Consider the following 20,184-nt stretch of genomic DNA (forward strand, 5'->3'; position numbering starts at 1 on the left):
ATCAACACTTACTGGCGGCAAATGGATCCAACGCACCCCTTTCAGTGCATCACATTAGGGAGCACGTCATTTTAGGTACTACTGCCACCAAAATTGTAAAAACTATAATTTCATCATGAGGAGAGACTGGTACACACAAACTAAACGGCTTAAAATTTAAATTTATTTTATAGACTGATTTCTTTAAAAAAAAAAGCCAATTTTTTGAAAGACAAAGTGACAAAATGTAGAAGATCAACGGAAATTATAAAAACAAATACAAAGCATTCTGGATCTCTTTTACAAAATACTAAATACAAGCATGACTCTGAACTCTCTCTCTCCGCTCTAAATTGCTATAAAGAACATTATTGGAATTTCAATAAGGTCTCTAGATTAGATAAAGTCTTGATTTTCTTGAGTTTTTTTTAATGATCACAAAGTGGTTTTGTAAGTGAATGTCCTTATTCTTAGAAGAAAGCAAAACCAAAATATTTATGGGTTGAAAAAGCGTGACATCTTATAATCAAATGGTTCAGAAAAAAGAACTATCCTCAAATGGTTCTGAACAGAAGATATTATGTGTTTGGGGTGTGTGTGTATATGTGTGAAGAGTAACAGTGATGCATACAATAATTTGGATGAATTACTAGAGAATTTTGCTTATTAAAAAAGGTAATCCCAAAAGGTTACATACTGCATAATTCCATTTATGAGTATGTTTAAAATGACAAAATTATAGAAAGAAAATAGATTTGTGGTTGCCAGTGGTTAAGGATGGGGCAGAGGGGAGGCAGGCATGGCTATGAAAGGGCAACACGAGGGATCCTGACTGTGATTACTGGACTAAAAAGATCTGTCAGATCATTCCACTGTGGGAAAACGTGCTGAAGAGTACAGCATCTCTCCATTCTATCTTACAACTGTGTGTGGATCTACAATTACATCCAAATAAAAATAACTAAGAAAAACATACAACAAATTGTGAACTGATAATTTAAAAAATACCAAACATTTTAATTGTTAAAAACCAGAATCTTACCTTCTGTTATCCATCTTTTGATATAACCAGTCAAAAGTCCCAGGGAACTAGTCTGAATTGCTGCTGACAATACGGCTTCTAACTGTTCTTCCTAAACCATGCATTATAAAAACGAAAGAAATAGGGTGTGAGATCATAGGCAAGTTCTGGCTCAGAATAAAAAAATCTTAAGGCCAAAAAAAAAACTCAGTATAACCCGTAAGAATGGCTATAATCAGAACAATAACCAGCACTGGTAAGGATGTGTTAGAACTGGAGCTCATACACTGCTGGAGGGAACGTAAAATGGTACAGCCACTTTGCAAAACAGTTTGGCAGTTTCTCAATGTGCTAAATGTAGTTACCATATGACCCACCAATTCCACACCTAGGTATATACCGAAAAGAAAGAAAAATACACGCCCCAACAAAAATTTCACATGAAGGATCACAGCACCATTATTAATTAATAGCCATAAAGTGGAAACAACCCGACTGCCCATTAACTGTAGGTAAACAAATAACGGCATATACTCATACAACCCACAAAAGGGGGCGATGTTCTGATATTTGCTGTAACACAGATGAACCTTGAAAACATGCTAAATGAAAGAAGACAGTCACAAAAGACTACATATTATTTGACCCATTTATATGAAATGTCTAGAATAGGTCAACCTATGAAGAAAAAGTACATTAGTAGTTATTTAAAGCTGGGTGGGATGGGGCAGGCAGGAAGACAAGGGAAAAGAAGTGACTATTTACAGGTACAGAATTTCTTTAGAAGTAATAAAAATGTCCTAAAATGGAATGTGATGACAGTTGCAGAATTCTGTGAATTAAAACCACCAAACGGTACCCTTTAAAGCTAATAATTTAAAAATCACCGAGTCTGGTTTATATCAAAGGAATCTATTAATTTCATTCATTACAGGAGCAAATTAAAAGATTTTTCAAAAAGGACTCACATGAATATAAATTAAATAGGTACAGAGGGAATTACAGCACGATAATGGTCCACAAAACCTAAGAAGGCATAATTCTAAATGGAGACTCACTGACGCCATTTACATTAATACCAGGGACAAAACAAAAGCATCTGCTACTAACATTATTACCCTACAGTTTACAGAAGTTCTACAACACACAACGAGGAAAGTAACTGGCCAGGCACCGTGGCTCACACCTGTAATCCCAGAACTTTGGGAGGCCAAGGCAAGCAGATCACTTGAGGTCAGGAGTTTGAGACCAGCCTGACCAACATGCGGAAACTTCGTCTCTATTAAAAATAAAAAATTAGCCGTGTGTGGTGGCAGACACATGTAGTTCCAGCTACTTAGGAGGCTGAGGCAGGAGAATCACTTGAACCCAGGAGGTTGGAGGTTGCAGTGAGCCAAGACTGCACCGTGACCATGCCACTGCATTCCAGCCTGATGCAGCCATGATGTGTTTCATGTCCTATATCCTTCTACACAGCTAAGTGAATCTGCTGCCAAGTTATGGCCTATTGGGTATTAAGAGTAGGAATTTTAAGCCAAACCCAAGACCCCAACTACCGATCACCCAGAGTGAGCATTACACTTCTTCATCTACTTTTGCAGAAATTCTCTAATACATTTTTATTACACTAGAAAGCTAATTTACATGATCCAAGAGAAAGAAAGAGTAGAGTTAAAAATCATCTCACTTGGCTTAAACTGGAAGGCTGAATATCAACAAATCTTGGGGAAAGAAGACCAGCTACAAGACATCGATTATAACCATCAGGAATGACTTCATTGAGAGATGCTCCTGATTTCTTTAAAAAAGTCAAAGTCTGTAACAGATAAATTAGTAAGATATCAATCAATCAATCCTCAACCTGAATCATCAAATTTAAGATTCATAAATTACACATAAAATTTAAAGATAGCAAATGGAAATTATAGAAGACTATATTTCCTTGCAAGGAACAGAGTTTATAGGTTCTTAAGCTTAACTAATGCTTGCTAGTTGTGAATGATAATACTATTAGCAAAAGATAGCTTGTATATTTTTATGAACTGTATAACCCTGTTATCTTCTCTAAAGCTGACAGATCTGGTGACATCATGACTAAACCGATACACACAGAGAGAAAGCTCCTGCAGTCTATTCCTCTTTACCTAAAGTAAAAGTATAAATACAGCATTCATCCACATCCGGCTGATTATGAAAGAAAAGGTCTGCCACACCATGCTTCCCTAGAAAAGTATTTTTCAGGACAGGCGCCGTGGCTCACCCTTGTAATCCCAACACTTTGAGATGCTGAGGCAGGTGGATTACCTGAGGTCAGGAGTTTGAAACCAGCCTGGCCAATATGGTGAAACCCTATCTCTACTAAAAATACAAAAAATTAGCCGGGTGTGGTGGCAGGCGCTTGTAATTCCAGCAACTCAGGAGGCAGAGGTTGCAGTGAGCCAAGATCATGCCACTGCACTTCAGCCTAGTCAACAAGACCAATACTCCACATCAAAAAAAAAAAAAAAAAAAAAAAACCATTTTTCAACATCCTTTTGTTTTTCTTTTCCTATACCAGGCACTGTACCACTGTGCTAGGTATCTCCTTTGCATTACTTAATTTCCTCATAAGCTTTCCGAAGAGACAGAAAGCTCGAGGTTCAAGTAGTTAAATTACCATCCACATAAATTACCTGCTAAAAACATTCAACACGACTTCTGGCAGGTTGTCATTAGTAACTGATACTACTAGTTGCTAATCTCATAAACCTAGCAGAAGCTACCATTTAAGCTGAAACAACTGTCAGTATAACATTAACTAAAACTTAACTCCATAAATCAACTATACTCCAAGATCCGACGACTTCAGTTCAATTAAGAAACGCTATTTGTCACCTACCTCCTTCTGAAAGCCAGTACAAGTTACATGAAGAACTCCTGAGTTTAACAAACAAGTGGCATCTAAAAAAATTAAAGATTTAAAAAATAATCCACTTACATATATTTAAAATGGCATTAACAGAACAAAATTTATCCAAACAACACACTGCAAGACGAGGTGTCAAATTATTACATGTAACAAATCTTTAAATAAACTTTTCTAGGTATTTTCATCCTAAGAATGGATAACAAACCTATTACACAGCAAAACAACAATAATAAAGCAAAAAACAAAACCCCAAAACTCCAAGCACAGCTGAGAAACACAGCAAAAAAATAAAAACTATTATAAAATGCACCAGATGTGAAATATCTTTCCTAGCAAGTTCAAAATAAGTCATAATTCATTTATAAAACATATAAATACTAAATTTCTCATGTGCATGTATTAGTTTCCTAAGTTATTCATATGTTAACTGTGAGATATAAACAGGTAACACTAAATGTATAAACTACAAAATGTATACAATTATGTACTCTTGTGCATACAAAAGGTAATGTTAAGGAAATACATACCAAAATTATAAGTACTTGGATTAAAAAACTGCTCAGGAGGTGGATATGAAGGAGGGACTCCTCGATTTAAACTTCTCTCATGTACTAATATATCCAAGATGTCATGTGGAGAAGTCCGACTTACAACAGACTCCAATGACCACAGTGCAAAATAAGAGCAATTATGTAGATGTTCTCCTGACCTAAAAGAAAAATTTAAACACTACTAAGTCATTGATCAGCTATACATACAAATAATACAAGAGAGATGAGAGAGAAAAAAAAGGAAAAAGAATCATACCTTAACGAATCTGGCATCTGTGCATGATACCAACGATTTATATCGAAAAGCCCCAAATATATAGAAGGCTTTCCCTGTCCATATATATTCACCTGCCAGGTAAAGACTGAAACACTAGTGTCAGGAGATAGAGCTGAAAGAAAAAAAGGTAATTTTAAACAACAGAATAAAGAATCTCAAAGTAAAATCACCTCAACAGAATTGTAGCAAGATTTTCTCATAAATTTCTAAGAGGTTTAATTTATATTTCATTTGATTCATCAAAATGCATTTCTATCATTTGTATATAAGACCACATTCATTCATTTGCATCTGGACTGTTTCTCAATTTTAAGATCTTATCAAAAAGTACCCACTCATCAGAAGCTATATCCTTGTTTTCAGTTAACACTTGAGCAACGCTGAGGTATTAGAGGCAGAAAGTCAAAAATAATCTGAATGAATAGTCTCTCAGGTATTAGAGGCAGAAAGTCAAAAATAATTTGAATGAATAGTCTCTCCGCCAAGGATGATACAGAGCTAGTACTAGAGAAGTTAAATTCACTACCTTAAATGGAAGCCTTTGGGCATTAAGGCTTTAATTACTTAGATGAACTTTAGTTGAGAAGGACTTATCTAGTTATATGGTAAAGTGGGATAGTGCCTATGGAATGGAAAGACAGGAATAGAGTAAGAGAATCAACAGGAGAAGAAAGTAAAAACCTGAAACACTACTAGAATAGAAAGAATGGGGAATAAGAGAGCGCATGGCCAGGTGCAGTGGCTCACGCTTGTAATCCCAGCAATTTGGAAGGCCAGGGTGGGCAGATCGACTGAGCCCAGAAATTTGGGACCAGCCCCGGCAACACAGCAAAACCTCATCTCTACAAAAAAAAAAAAACAAAAATTAGCCGGGCATGGTGGCATGCACCTATAGTCCCAGGTACTCAGGAGGCTGAGGTGGGGGGATCACTTGAAGCTGGGAGGCAGAGGTTACAGTGAGCCAAGATCGCGCCACTGCACTCCAGTCTGGGCGACAGTTGAGACCCTGTCTCTAAAACAAAAACAAAAACACCCTGTCACTACAAAAAATACAAAAATTAGCAAGATGTGGTGGTGTGTATCTTTAGTCCCAGTTACCTGGGAGGCTGAGATGGGAGAATTGCCTGAGCCCAGAAGGTCAAGGCTGTAGCGAGCCAAGATGGTGCCACCACACTCTGCCCTGGACTGGCCTGGGCAAGAGTGAGACCCTGTATCTAAATAAATAAATAAATAAATATTTTTTTTTTGAGACGGAGTTTCGCTCTTGTTGCCCAGGCTGGAGTGCAATGGCGCGATCTCGGCTCAGCGCAACCTCCGCCTCCTGGGTTCAGGCAATTCTCCTGCCTCAGCCGCCTGAGCAGCTGGGATTATAGGCACGCGCCACCATGCCCAGCTAATTTTTTGTATTTTAGTAGAGACGGGGTTTCACCATGTTGACCAGGATGGTCTCGATCTCTTGACCTCATGATCCACCCACCTCAGCCTCCCAAAGTGCTGGGATTGCAGGCTTGAGCCACCGCGCTCGGCATAAATAAAATTTTTAAAAAGATGTGAGCTCATGACAAATTGTTTTTGACATGTTTAACTGGATCTGAAAACTGAATCAGAAGTACAGATACAGACCCTAGCAAAGAGGACATTTGTAGGTAAAGACACTGTAACAGTGGATTCCAATAAGAACACAAATACAACCAGGGCCCTGGTGAGCACTTCCGGAATGGAATGAGCCTATCATGCTATTTCATTTAAACCTCACAACTACCCTTTGCCAAAGGTCTAACTGCATTATCCCACTTACAGATGGAGAAACAGGGCTCTGAAATGTCAAAGGTCATGGCTAGTGATAGGGCTGCTAGACGATAATGCTGGCTTAAAAAACAGATGCAAATTTTACTATGCTGGAAAAAGCGATGACACTAAAGGTAACAAAACATTCAAGACAACCAAGGCCGGTGTGCCACAAATGGCTCGAAAAATACACAGGTAAACATTATTCAAAGACTAGTCACACTAGCTCAGACTAGTGATCACCTTTGCCTGTCTGTTTTGAGAACTAAGATTAAATAAAAGGGTCCTTCATTCCCCTAACCTATTTTATTTTTTAGTTCTCCCTAGCAATCTGGGGAGCAAGAAATATCTAGTATGTCATATAGACCTGAATAAATTCTGTAATTACTAATTTTCTTAACTGCCAGGAGTATGAAATCTAGAAAAAATACCTGTCATAAATCTTAAATCAAGCCTTCACATGACAAAATTTAGAGTACTTTAACTAACCTTCATTCATGCCTTCCTCCCTGTCACTGTGAGATCGAAATTTCTCTATACTCTGGCATCCCAACAATTTGGTATTACTCGTCTGTCCCCTCAAAGGAAACATGCCACCTGTCAGGTCCAGAGTGTATCTTTCTTCACAGTATTCCAACCCCTACAACATAAAATGCACACAAATATTAATCTGATTCTAGGCAAAAGGCCATTCTAAAATTAAATATTCTCCAAATTTCAAGACTGTTCACACAATACAAAGAAAACAATTTTAGACTGAAGAGAACAAATCACGGGAAAAGCCTCTAAAATTTTACATACTTTAAAATAAAAAGTGAGATTTAGTCTCTCAAAAATAATTACCAACAAGTCTTCTAAAGTTGTTATTAAACAAAGAAGCTCTCATGCACTACTAGTTGATATATAAACTGGAATAACTATCTAAATTATATATGCATACATCCCAGACCAGCAATCCCATAGCTGTGTTCCCACAGAAATTCTTAGAATAGTTTAGACCTTTTTTTTAGCTCTAGAGTAGTTCTTAGACCTTTTTTTTAGCTTATTGATACTTTTAGGAATCTGACAAAAGGCTATGAGACTTCCCATAAAAATGCATCATCATAAAAATGCCATACATAATTCAGGGAGATTATGGATTCTCTGAAACCAATTTATATACCCCTCAAACATTAGGTTAAGAAAAGTTAGTCCTAGAGACAGGTATGTGAGGGTGTACAGAAGATGGCTACTAGCAGCACCCTGACTACTTCCTCAGGAATTCAGCCAGAAAAACAGGTAGCCATTTAAAAGTCTAGATGCATATACCCTCCTATAAAAATCACCCCATGGCTTAATGCTTGGTATGTCAGAGCAACGAAGTCGAATGATTTTTCCTAGGTATCAATTAAGCCGCATGCCTGAGTCTACTCTAGTCCCCTCACTGTGCAGGAAAATGATACATGAGAAGTTAATAGTGCTACCTTGGTAAATAGGTAAAACAGATCTTTAATCTATTGGATATTCTGATCTAGAGATAAAAGAAGATCTCTAACAATACTACTTCTACTATATTATGAATACAATATTAACTTGGATGTGAGAATAGCTTTTCAATATCTTGAAACAAAGACAACACGTTTAAAATAGAAAAACAAATGGTAATACAAACCCATAGTACAATGACCAGTTACCTCATATAAGATTTGTCCTGATGCCAAACATTTTCTATCACCAAAGGCCAGCTGCAGCAGATGCAAACTCAAAACATCCCCTTCACTGAAACAAATTAACCAAAATGCACTAAATATATTAATACATTAAACATCTCTTACTGTCCAAGTGAGTTTAGTTTGCTTACAATGTTGAGAGCATGTGACAAAACTAAGATCACTGTGAAGAATTTAGTATTACTTGGTTTTCATAAAATGTAATCCTTTGAAATAACTGATTTTTATTTTTTATTAATTCTAATCAACTAAGATGCTGTTTGCATACTGTAGGTGATATCTTAAGTGGCAAAGACTGATCACTCAAATATTCTTTCTTAAATATTCCTTCCTCAATGGGTGTACTCTAGACATGGTTGCCTGAAGTTCCACATTTCCCAGCTTCCTTTGCAGCTAGGTGCAGTAGCCCTGCAGTAAAGTTGTGGCCAGATGTAAACAGAATTATCCCATGGTAACCTCAGAGAACCTTCCTTAATAGACAAAATGTCCTTTGTGCCTTTGTCCTGGTCTCTTCCTCCATCTTGGTACTCTTTTACTTAAAATGTAGATGTTCAAAGGATGGTGGGGAGTGTAGGGAGGAGAAAGACGGTTGGGGGAAGGGTGGGGGAAAAATTTTTTTAAATGTGGATGTTGCCCAGGACCACGAAGATGACGCCTATACAATAAAGACACAAAGTGAGGATACTAGATCAACCTGTAGTACTCAAGCATGAAGCATGCAGTAAGTGTTAAGAGCACAGATTCCAGAGCCACATCATCTGAATTGGAATCTTATTACTAGTTGACCCCTTTTAATAACTCCTATTACTAGTTCTTAATTCTTTCACTTGGCTTCTAGCATACCACACCTTCCTAAAGTTCCTCACAGCACACTACTCACTCCTCAGTCCTTTGCTGAGTACGTAGCTCTCTTGTTCTCAATCTCCAAGTATACTTAAAAGAATAAGAGAGCAGGGTACTGAGACTAAGAACAAGAGAGCAGCGTACTTGGAGGGTTCTCTTATTCTGTGAAAAACATGCAAGTTAAGCACGATTTCTTCTGATATCTCAGAATTATTCAAGCATGTAGAAACAACCATTTAACTTTTAAAACAACTTCAACTACAACTCACTAATTCACTGAAAGAACTGTCTTCACTAAAAAAGACTACATAAGTGCAAAGCTTTCCAAGAGAAATTAAAACCTGTTTTATTTTTGACTAATTTTTAAAAATCATATATATCAGACCTACCTATCTTGCGTAGACTGAACAGCCCACAAATAACAGCAATGACGAGGATCATTCTCGGGTTCCTGAAAAGTGACAGCATACACAGGAACTCTTCCACTTTCCAACTGTATGTAATATCTGAAACAGACAAATAAGTATGTCATATTTTTAAGTTATTTTACAGAAATGAAAAAGGTACGTCAAGTAAGAATTTGGGTTAAGTAACCAACTGTTCATGCAATCACCCAAAATGAGTGATCTGTGAGGCATGGCCAAGTCATCTTATCTGCAAAAATACACAGGGGACAAGACATCAAGACTATGGTCACGGCACCCATCCCCCAGAGACAGAACTGGGAAGAGTCAGAATTACTAAAGTGTACGCATTTAGGTACGTGTAAACTGGTCCTAAGAGACACATTCAACGTACACCACTACGTACTGCTCACCCACAAAAGGTACCCTACAAAGAGATGAGGTACTGCCATAGTACTTTCGGCTGCTCGGGTTTAGCGTCAGTTTCCCCACTACTACAACAGAAGATGTGTTAGAAACTGAAGAGTTCCCGTAAACTCCTAAAAAAGCAAAAACTGACCAAGACATGATAGCGTTAAAGAAAGCACTGCTGTAGAAGCCAGGTACTCCAGGTATTTCTTTAGAAGCAAATTCAAAGGCAAGAGCTGATAAAAGGATAACAGCAAAGAGAGTAGAGATGCACTTCCCATAAAATAAATTACTCAAGAAAACACACTGTTACGCCTCGGGAAAAATGGAGAAACAAACAAACCGACAACTTCAGTGCCAGACAGGCGTCTACTCAACTCTTAACAAAAATTAACTCAGCTACGAAGTATCAATATCATTACATTTTGGGGACTTTTTGAAAGCATAAAAAATTGGAAATCCAAGTATTTTGTAATTTTGATTTTTAAAAATCTTTTTTTTTCCTCTCAACCGAGAATACTTTTTTAAGCTGTTACTTTCCGTATATAATTGTTGGGAAGGTACTTCTGAAAAACTCATACTATACAAACACAGTCATGTGTCACTTAACAACAGGGGATCTGTTCTGAGAAATGCTCGTTAGGGATTCAGTCACTGTGCGAACATCATACAGTCTGGTAACACAAACCTAGATGGTACTGCCTACTGTATACCTAGGCTAGATGGTATAGCCTGTTGCTCTTAGTCTACTAACCTGTACAGCACATTACTGCACTGAATACTGCAGACAACTGTAACACAATGGTAAGTTGTTATGTAACTAAATATTTAAAGGGCATTATCAAAATGCAGTATAATTTTATGAGCCATCCTTCTTATAGAAGGTCTGTTGTTTCCCAAAACATTGTAAAGTTACAAAGTCATGCTTTACTAGCATGTTATTAAACACAATGACTGTAATGCCTTTTAACACTAAAAAAAAAATCAAGCTAAATTCATGTGCTAAGTCACTCCTTTATGGTATTCAAATTGATTTAATGCCATGAAAAATCAGTCATAATCATTCAATCATTAATCTACCCACCCTTTTTACACTATGCTAATTTTCAAATATTAGTAACTGAACACAAGCTATATGCAAAAGAAACTACCTATAATCAACTAAGGGAAAAAGTTACACTTACTCTCTTTTCATGCTTTTCATGTTCCAGAGTGCTAGATAGCCATCAGAGAAACCTACAGCAAGCTGGTTGGTCCTGCTGATGTAACTAAGAGTTGAAATGGCTGTTCCTGTCGGACTTACTAACTGGAAACACAGATGGCGCCCTTCTCTCATCACACTGTCTCTAATGTGCGGTACTTCAGCTGGGACACCAGTTAGAACTTCAAGATCTAAAAACACAAGTTAGACAAATGTGGTTAAAAAACTATAAACAGCATTAAAAACAAATGTGTCATCCATTATTCAAGCTACAAATGAAGTCAACTGAGTTAAATGAAGTTAACTGAAATTACAAGTTTAGTGATAACCAAAGTATGTTAAACTAGAAAAGTGCCATCCTTAACTATTTATATGCTAAAATTTAAAGAATACATTTAATTATATAATTTTTAAAAATTCTCTAGTCAGGTGCAGTGGCTCACGCCTGTAATCCCAGAACTTTGAGAGGCTGAGTCAGGTGCATCATGAGGTCAAGAGATCAAGACCATCTTGGCCAACATGGTGAAACCCCATCTCTACTAAAAATACAAAAAATTAGCTGGGCATGGTGGTACATGCCTGTAGTCCCAGCTGCTTGGGAGGCTGAGACAGGAGAATTGCTTCGACCCAGGAGGTAGAGGCTGCGGTGAGCCAAGATTGCACTACTGCACTCCAGTCTGGCGACAGAGTAAGATTCTGTCTCAAAAAAAAATAATAGTAATTCTCTCAGTTCTCTCAGTACATCTCAAATACTATCGAAGGTAGAATTTTTTTTATGGTTAACAATAATAAATAAAACTGATTATTTCTTTACTGAAATTTAGAACTACTACCTTAATACTTTTGTTGAAGCAATGGCTAACTCCAGGTCAATGGGAGGAAAATACATAAAATGAGCCTGGTCCATCTTATGCCAGTAATCTAGGAAGCTATCACAGATGAAAGGGAATGCATCGACAACATGAAGGGGCTCTCATTACCAAAGACAGGACATTTTGGGCATCAAAAACAACAAAACTAATGAAACACATTAAATATGCTAACCCCCAAAAAGGGCCGTGTGGGGTGAGGGAGAAGCCGACCCTCTCCACCTACAAAAGACCTTATATTGAACCATTGGAAGTAACTTGGTATCACCCATTTACTCTGAAAATTAGTACTTAGGAACTAATAAACATTTATCCTGCCTGTTCTGTACACATTGTTTCAGAGTGACCAAAAGGCCCTACTTAATAGAGAAAATTATTCTTTACACTGACAGAACATAAATCATCATTTTGCAGCCCTTAATGAAATAAGTGACTTGTCCAAGAATCTTAAGGAAACAATTAGCTGAAAGCATTTGCAACTTTGGCATCACAGTATTCCCGCCCATTATCTGCAGTTCTGCTGTCCAGTTTCAGCTGCCCATAGTAAACCACAGTCCAAAAATATTAAACAGAAAATTCTATAAATAAAAAAATTCCTAAGTTTTAAAATGCATACTGCTCTGAGTGGTGTGATGAAATCTGCTACCATCAAAGGGACATAAATTCCTCTGTCCAGTGTATCCACACTGTATATGCCACACTTAGTAGCCATCTTGGTTATCAGATCAACTGTCACAGTACTGTAGTGCTTGTGTTCAAGTAACCCTCATTTGACTTAACAATGGCCCCAAAGCACAAGAGTAGTCATGCTGGCAATTTTAAATGAAACGGTGAGAGTTCTTGACTTAAGGAAAAATCATAATGTGTACAGGGTTTGGTACTATCTGTGGTTCAGGCCTCCACTGGAGGTCTCAAACGTATCCCTCACAGATAAGGGGGGACCACCCTGAGGGCTATCCTGTACATTATAGGACACTAAGCTGTATCATTAGTCTCTTAACTACTAGCAGCAAGTAGCACCATCTCCCTCCAGCAGCAACAATCAAAAATGTCTTCTAACACTGCCAAACATCTCCTGGAGGACAAAATTCACCCCAACCCATCACTCGTTGAGAACCACTAGTTTAAAGGTTGATGAGAGACTTTAAAAAGGATGAATTATGCTGTCATCACATCAATCCACTGATCACTAACTGAAACAACCAGACACTATGTCTCCTGATGTGATTCAATATGAAGTACTCAGCACTTCCAAAGTACCTTGACAAAATGTTAAACCTTAGTCTATAACCAGAGCTAGTTTACATTTGCAGAAGATCGAAAATATAAATGATATCACATGAAACCACAGTTAATTCCAAAATGTGGAACATTCTATGAAATAACGTCTTCAGCAAGTCAATGGTACTAAAAATAAAAACAGAGAGGACAGAACGAGGATTGCTGTCCATTGTACATTCAAGGATACTTGAGACATAACTGTCAAATGTAATTAATGTGCAGACTGTGGCTCATTTCCAATCCAAACAATCCAAATGTAAAAAGATGCTTTGAATAATTACATCAATTTGATTATAGACTAGATATTAGACTATACCAGTGTTATTAATGTTAGGAATTAATAGCATTATGACTATGTAATAAAATATCCCTATTTGCTTTAAACTAACACAGAGGAAAAGAGGTAAAGGAGGAGGAATGAATTAAATAGACACAAGTATGGTAAACGCTGAAATTAACTTCAATTTGGGTGATAGGAATACAGGAACTCCTATGTTCTTCTATCTGAAGATGTCTAAAATCTTCAACAAAAAAAGAAAAAAATTCAGACCCATATATTAATATAACTACTGTGCAAGAGCAGATTTTCTCATTGTTATAAAAGGGGAAAACATATGACACTGCCCTAGAGCAGACCCCCCCCACCCCCAAATCACTTCTGCTTCTCACGTCTTTTTCAGAGAAGAAGTGATCAGATTTTGCCACAGTCAACAGTTCACACAAAGGGATACTACAAACTTACTCAAAAGAAACGGGTAAACCCTATGTGTTCTGATGTGGAAAGATACATAAGAAAACCGGTTAAGTCTGGGGAAGTTGCAGAACTATTTATACTGTATGTTTGGAACTTCGTTTCCTATCTTGGTGTGTTTCAGTGAAGCCTCAACATTTGTAATCATAAATTTCTTTTGTAAACAAAAGCTTAATTTTTTGTGCTATAAAATTCAACTGCTCCTAATTGTCAAAATTGGGAAATGGTTCTGATCACAATCCAGAGACTTTCGTTATGTAATTATCCTTGTGCACCTACTGATTATCAACCTCCGAAATGTTTTAACGCTACCATATTGACTTGAAGGGAATTTTCATTATGAATATAAGCATTTAATTAGCCTTACACCTAAACTAACCACAAAATACACTCTGAAACAAAAGCCCAGCAAGCCTACTTAATTCTTTGATCGATCTTCTATAAAGAGCAGTCAAACCATTTCTAATAGTCTACAAATTCATTTCTATTGTTTTTGCTAGTCAATTATTTTCATTTAAACATCATGCAAAAATTTTATCAATCAATCAGGTTTGTATACATATCAAATTTTAAGGTATAGCTTCTATCTATGAAGATTTTTTTAAAATACATGTATGACCATTATTTCTGCCAAATCTAATTTTTTCAGGTTTGATTTTGCATATTTTTGTTCAGATGATTTTGGCCCTTCCATTTCTTGTTAGGTATAGTTTTTTTTTTTTTTTTGAGATTGAGTATCGCTTAGTTGCCCAGAGTAGAGTGGTGTAATCTCAGCTCACTGCAACTTCCACCTCCCAGTTCAAGCGATTCTCCTGCACCTCAGCCTCCCAAGTAGCTGGGATGGGCAAACACCACCACGCCTAGCTAATTTTTGTATTTTTAGTAAAGACAGGGTTTCACCATGTTGGCCAGGCTGGTCTCAAACTCCTGACCTCAAATGATCTGCCCACCTTGGCCTCCCCAAGTGCTGGGGTTATAGACGTGAGCCACTACGCCCAGCCACCAATAGCAGTTTTAATCAATTTTTTAATACACTGACAATTTTTATTAGTTATGTACATTATAAACTAGATAAAATATTGACAGTTTCTATCGATTTCTGAGCTGATCAATAAATAAAAAGAGCTACACTGATATTCCAGTCTTAAAAACCAAGAATGTCCTCACAAAGTCAAAATTTTTTCAGGATCAAACAGTCCTTTTCTAAAAATTAAGAGTAAAATACACATTTTTAGGTTAGCTCTTCCTTTCTACATAAATCAGTCTCATAATTTTCAAAAACCGAAAGCACTTGAAAAAAAATTAATTTTATAAATATAAACATTTAAAGGAGAAAAGTTGTTTTATTTTCTTTGAATCTGAATAGCATTACTTCTATTTTAGGTGTTACTTTGTGAGAAAGACTTTGAATCACTCTGTTATTTCCTACTATTTTATTTCTATCTTGGTGTTACCATAGAAACATAAATAATATGTCAAAAACACTATATTAGATTCTACATTGCAGGATAATTTCATACTGGCTGATAAGAATGAAGATTTCTTATATTTAGCCCTTATTCCAGTATTTACTTAAGAATAGATCTTATTCAGGTATATACATGGAACCGAATGAAATCAATTATCACTACCTTTCTCAAGGCCTAGTTGAGAACATATGAACACTTGATTAACAAAACAGTATCTTATGCAAGAAGTATCCACTGTGCTCAGATTCAAACAATATAAGAAAAAAGATTTTAAAATATCTTTTTTCAATAGACAGGAAGGTATCTTTTATTTTACTCCAGCTGCTATAAAAAATTTTGGCTACTTTAAAAAATACTGCATCAGAATATCCAGGTGCTCAATTTTTGGTTTCAAGTAAAGAACTGATTACCTGATGCGTCGACTTCATTTTGATTGTATGACAAGTCATCCAAACATAGGTCAATAAGAAGGATCTGTCCAACGTCCGTTACCACAGCTGCCACTCCAAAAAGCCATCGCAGACTTGGATGTAAATGCTGAGTGCTTGCACTGGCTCCTCCATGATTAATTATGGGTTCAATAGCTGTTACCTAGAAAACATAATATGTAACTTGCTTTTCTTCTGCAAAGTGAGAAAATACAATTAACAGCACAATAAACAAGTTAAAGCAGGTTATCGGTTGTAATGGATTTAAGCATTATTAAATATAGAATAAATTTGCATTTAATACTTGTAATCTGAATAATGAAATCTTCAGATACATTAGGAATTATAACACTACTCAATACATAAGAATCATGCAGTTGGACTAACAGTTGATGTTTACTGAGAGCTGACTATATGCCAGGCATTGTGTTAACTGGCTCGTTTAATGTTCACGACAATGCTTTGATAGTAGGCTACGTGTGATTACCTCTCTTTAAAGACGAAATAACTCGAGGCTTAGAAAGTTAGTCTAGTTATTTAAGCCATAAAATCATTAATTGTTCTCACTTTAAAGCTCTTAAACAGCTACTCTAGGATTATACAGTCTCTTCTCCTAAGAGTAAAAACTAATCATTCCAGAAAATTCACTGTTTACTCTTTAAAAAACAAATAAACAAAAAGATAGCTTTTTTAAAATTATTTTTTATTATACGTTAAGTTCTGGGGTACACAAGCAGAACATGCAGGTCTGTTACATAGGTATACATGTGCCATGGTGGTTTGCTGCACCCCATCAACACGTCATCTACAAAAAAGCTGTTTTAAGTCCTCTTTATACCTTAAAGACTGAAGAGGCCTAACCTTTATTTAAAAGAGTGATATTGACCGCGTGTGGTGGCTCATGCCTGTAATGCCAGCACTTTGGGAGGCTGAGGCAGGTGAATCACAAGGTCAGGAGTTCGAGACCAGCCTGACCAACATGGTGAAACCCTGTCTCTGCTAAAAACACAAAAAATTAACTAGGCATAGTGGTGGGCGCCTGTAATTCCAGCTACTTGGGAGGCTGAAGCAGGAGAATCACTTGAACCTAGGAGGTAGAGGTTGCCGTGAGCTAAGACTGCAACACTGCACTCCAGCCCAGGCAACAAAAGTGAGACTCCGTCTCAAAAAAAAAAAAAAAAAGAAAATTACTTTACCATTGACTTGCAAAGGAGTCCCTAATTACAAACAAGGCCATTCACAATTTGAATCCTCACTGTTTCTGCCCCTACCTTTTCCTTCCCCTTACTCCTCTTCAGCCATTCTAAATTAAGTCCAGTTTCCCAAATGCTCCATGTACTATTATTTTTCCATGCCAGGCTCTTTATCTAAAATGTCCAACTCTTTAGAAATTATCCATTCTACGTGTTCCAAGTGCTTACATTTATCAAAGTATTCATGATATTTATGCTATAATCTTATTCATTCATCTTCTCTCACTAGACTATAAGCTCTTTAAAAGCACAGACCAAGTTCAATTTATTTATCTTGAGAATCTAGCATATATTTTCCATAATGCTCCAAGATTATAGTCTCCAAAGGAAAAAACATTTTAAAAATTGCATAGTAATGAATACATTTTTATAAACTTGGAGTGTCCTCACAGAACACAACTGGAGATAAGAACAAGATTTAGATGATACTTGTCACAAAAAAAAGAGTATCAGAACATTAGATGTCATTGCTATTTTTACTCTGGAATGTTTTAACCAATAAGGAAGTTACATTTTAAATGTTAGGTTCCTTGAATAACATATCATTTTTAGCCTCATTTTTATTCTAAACACTTTACCTATGAGTAACACATTTACATAAAAGTACACGAGTTATAAATATTGTACGTCAATAAAATTCCACAAAGTAAACACATACGTATAATCAGCAAGAGTTCGGTTTTGAAAGAGAATGTCCGGGGATCTTAAACAGTACCTACCCTTCCAGGAAGAACAACTGCTTTAACTACTTTTGATATTCCAAGGTCATAAAGACAGAGAACGCTCCCTTCTGTTTCTTCCAATCCTATTAAAAATCCAGTTCTCTTCTGCCAAGAGAATTCTTTCACAGCTAAAACTACAGGAGGCTGTTCACTGACTCCGCTGAATCTGTAGGCAGACAACCGCTCTCCTGTCATAGAGTTCACTACCTCAAGTTGTGGCCCACAAGCCAAGCAAGCAAGTCCATTTTTCCCTGGATGAAAAAAAATTGCTTATTTTAATACTGTATATACACAACAAACAGCAGTTAGCTCATTTACATATAAATATATATGTTCATTATGAAATCTAAGCATTTAGACAACATAGTGATCCTCAACTTAGTAAAACAAATCAAGCACTATCATTGTAATAACAGTCATTCAGTAAAACCCACCACAGTATATGCTTGAATACATTATTTCACCTATTCCTTATCACACCTCAATATAGCAATGAGGCAGCCAAACCTTAATACGGTTTAACCTGTCCAAAGTCAAAAAGCAGCAAAGCCAGAAGTAGATCTCAAGTCTGTTTAACTCCAAAACTCATGCTTCAACTACTCTGTTATACCTTAAATGATTTAAACTAGGAGCTATGGCAGTTATAAAATATAACACATTATTCTAGCTCTAAAGAGTTCACAGCCCAATTGAGAAATTAAGATATAACTAGCATAACAATAAGGAATATCAGAACCTCTTTTCTGCCTACTAGTCCTGTTTGGATTTTACTCTGCCTGCAATGTATAAAGTCACTGGAGGGTCTAAATCGAGTCAGTGACTACGTGATCTGGGTATGTTTTTAAATATTACTCCAGCTGCTAAGCAAAGAATGGACAAGGAGAAGCACAGAGCAGTAGCAGGCAAAAGACGACACCAGCCTAGTGACTAGACAGAGAGAAGTGGGTTGACTGGAGATGCATCTTAGGGGTAGAACTAACTGGATTTGCTTGCTGATGAATTACATACAGGAAGGTGAGCAAAACGAGAATCAAGAACAGACCCCAAATTTCTGCTTGAACAACCAGATGAATGATAACTTTTATTTCTAAATTTGAGATATCCATCAAGCACCCAAGTTGGAATTGTAAGTTTACAGCTAAGGGAGGCCACGCTTTAAGAAAGTAGCATGGCAGTGTGGGGTCTGAGAATGCCAGGGTTCCAAGCTCCTTTCTGACACTTATCTGTGTAACTGGGATCAAAAAAACTATTTTATTCTCAGTTACACAGAACAGTGGCTATTTAGAAAAGTTTTATACCTACTCCAATGAAAAGTCATTATACAATGCCTGGCATCTAGAAAGTACTGTTGCCCCTTTTAACATTCAAGAGAATAGCAGTGTAAATAGAAAATGACTGATACATATGCTTTACTGTCTGCCTGCTGGGAAGACGGCTATGAAACTTATTTTCAGCAGTCTTCTGCAGTATCCTTCATTAGACCAAGATCTATAAGAGAAGGCTTCTTTAGTATGGTCTGATGTATTACACAATCTAAGTTACATATTAAGATCTTGTTCAGGCGAATGAAATTAGAAAATGAGATTTTCTGAAAATGTTTTACTACCAAGGGCCCTAGATTTTTCTACTTATGACACTGTTCAGGTTCTAATCCAAATTCATCAACAATAAAACTTCCTAATTATCAAGAAAAACTAGTGGCATGTTATTTCTACTTCCCAAACACAGATAATACTAAGATACAAAATATATGGGATTTTCAATAAGGAAAAATTAACTATAATCCCCCAATCAGAGGTTCACTCATAATGTGTTCAAGAGCTATATAATTGCAGATCTCAGGTTCTGCTTTCTCTTCTTCCACATAAAGAAAATACAATATATACTTATTATTTATCTTACAAATCAATTGTATTAGTATATGTTTGGCAACATTATTTTTACCTGCAGCAAACTTTCCACGAAGCACAGATTCTAATGTTATTTCGTCTTCGCCAAGCGCTTGAACGGTCACTTCTGGAAACGGTAGGAGACCACTGGTCACTTGAGCTCTTAGGTCTTGCATACTTCCACTGTAAATATTTTTAAAAGAAAACATTATGATATATTTGTACACAGTATACTTGATTAACTCCAGAAATCTGGTTACAAAATACATATTGGCCAGATGTCAGGGTTTGCCCCTGTAAGTCCCAGCTACTTGGGAGGCTGATGCAGGAGGATAAATTGATCCCAGAAGTTCAAGGCTGTGCCCCAGCAAGCTATGATTGTGCCACTGCACTCCAGCATGAGCAACGAAGCAAAATCCAGTCTCAAAAAAAA

At 36.7% G+C, this 20,184-nt stretch overlaps 1 protein-coding gene across 4 annotated transcripts in view; it reads right to left on the bottom strand.

The window, feature by feature from the left end:
* Positions 1-19,934, bottom strand: part of AHCTF1 (AT-hook containing transcription factor 1) — a 74,544-nt gene extending 54,610 nt beyond the window's left edge. For all 4 annotated transcript variants that reach the window (XR_010345121.1, XM_012443736.3, XM_021666909.2 and 1 more), the window contains exons 1-12: positions 19,807-19,934; positions 17,860-18,113; positions 15,870-16,050; positions 11,073-11,280; positions 9,466-9,582; positions 8,198-8,282; positions 7,014-7,164; positions 4,716-4,848; positions 4,436-4,617; positions 3,879-3,940; positions 2,688-2,816; positions 1,022-1,112 (exon numbers count right to left, since the gene is read on the bottom strand). Coding sequence is in view for 3 of the 4 variants with exons in the window: in XM_012443736.3 (XP_012299159.2) it covers positions 1,022-1,112; positions 2,688-2,816; positions 3,879-3,940; positions 4,436-4,617; positions 4,716-4,848; positions 7,014-7,164; positions 8,198-8,282; positions 9,466-9,582; positions 11,073-11,280; positions 15,870-16,050; positions 17,860-18,113; positions 19,807-19,927 (1,714 nt within the window). In the remaining variant the exon portion in view is untranslated. The remainder of the gene's footprint in view (positions 1-1,021; positions 1,113-2,687; positions 2,817-3,878; positions 3,941-4,435; positions 4,618-4,715; positions 4,849-7,013; positions 7,165-8,197; positions 8,283-9,465; positions 9,583-11,072; positions 11,281-15,869; positions 16,051-17,859; positions 18,114-19,806) is intronic.
* Positions 19,935-20,184: the final 250 nt, after the last annotated feature.

The sequence above is a fragment of the Aotus nancymaae genome, unplaced genomic scaffold, assembly GCF_030222135.1.
Source record: "Aotus nancymaae isolate 86718 unplaced genomic scaffold, 86718_ANA_hifiasm-v0.15.2.pri h1tg000032l_0, whole genome shotgun sequence".
NCBI classification, from domain to species: domain Eukaryota; kingdom Metazoa; phylum Chordata; class Mammalia; order Primates; family Aotidae; genus Aotus; species Aotus nancymaae.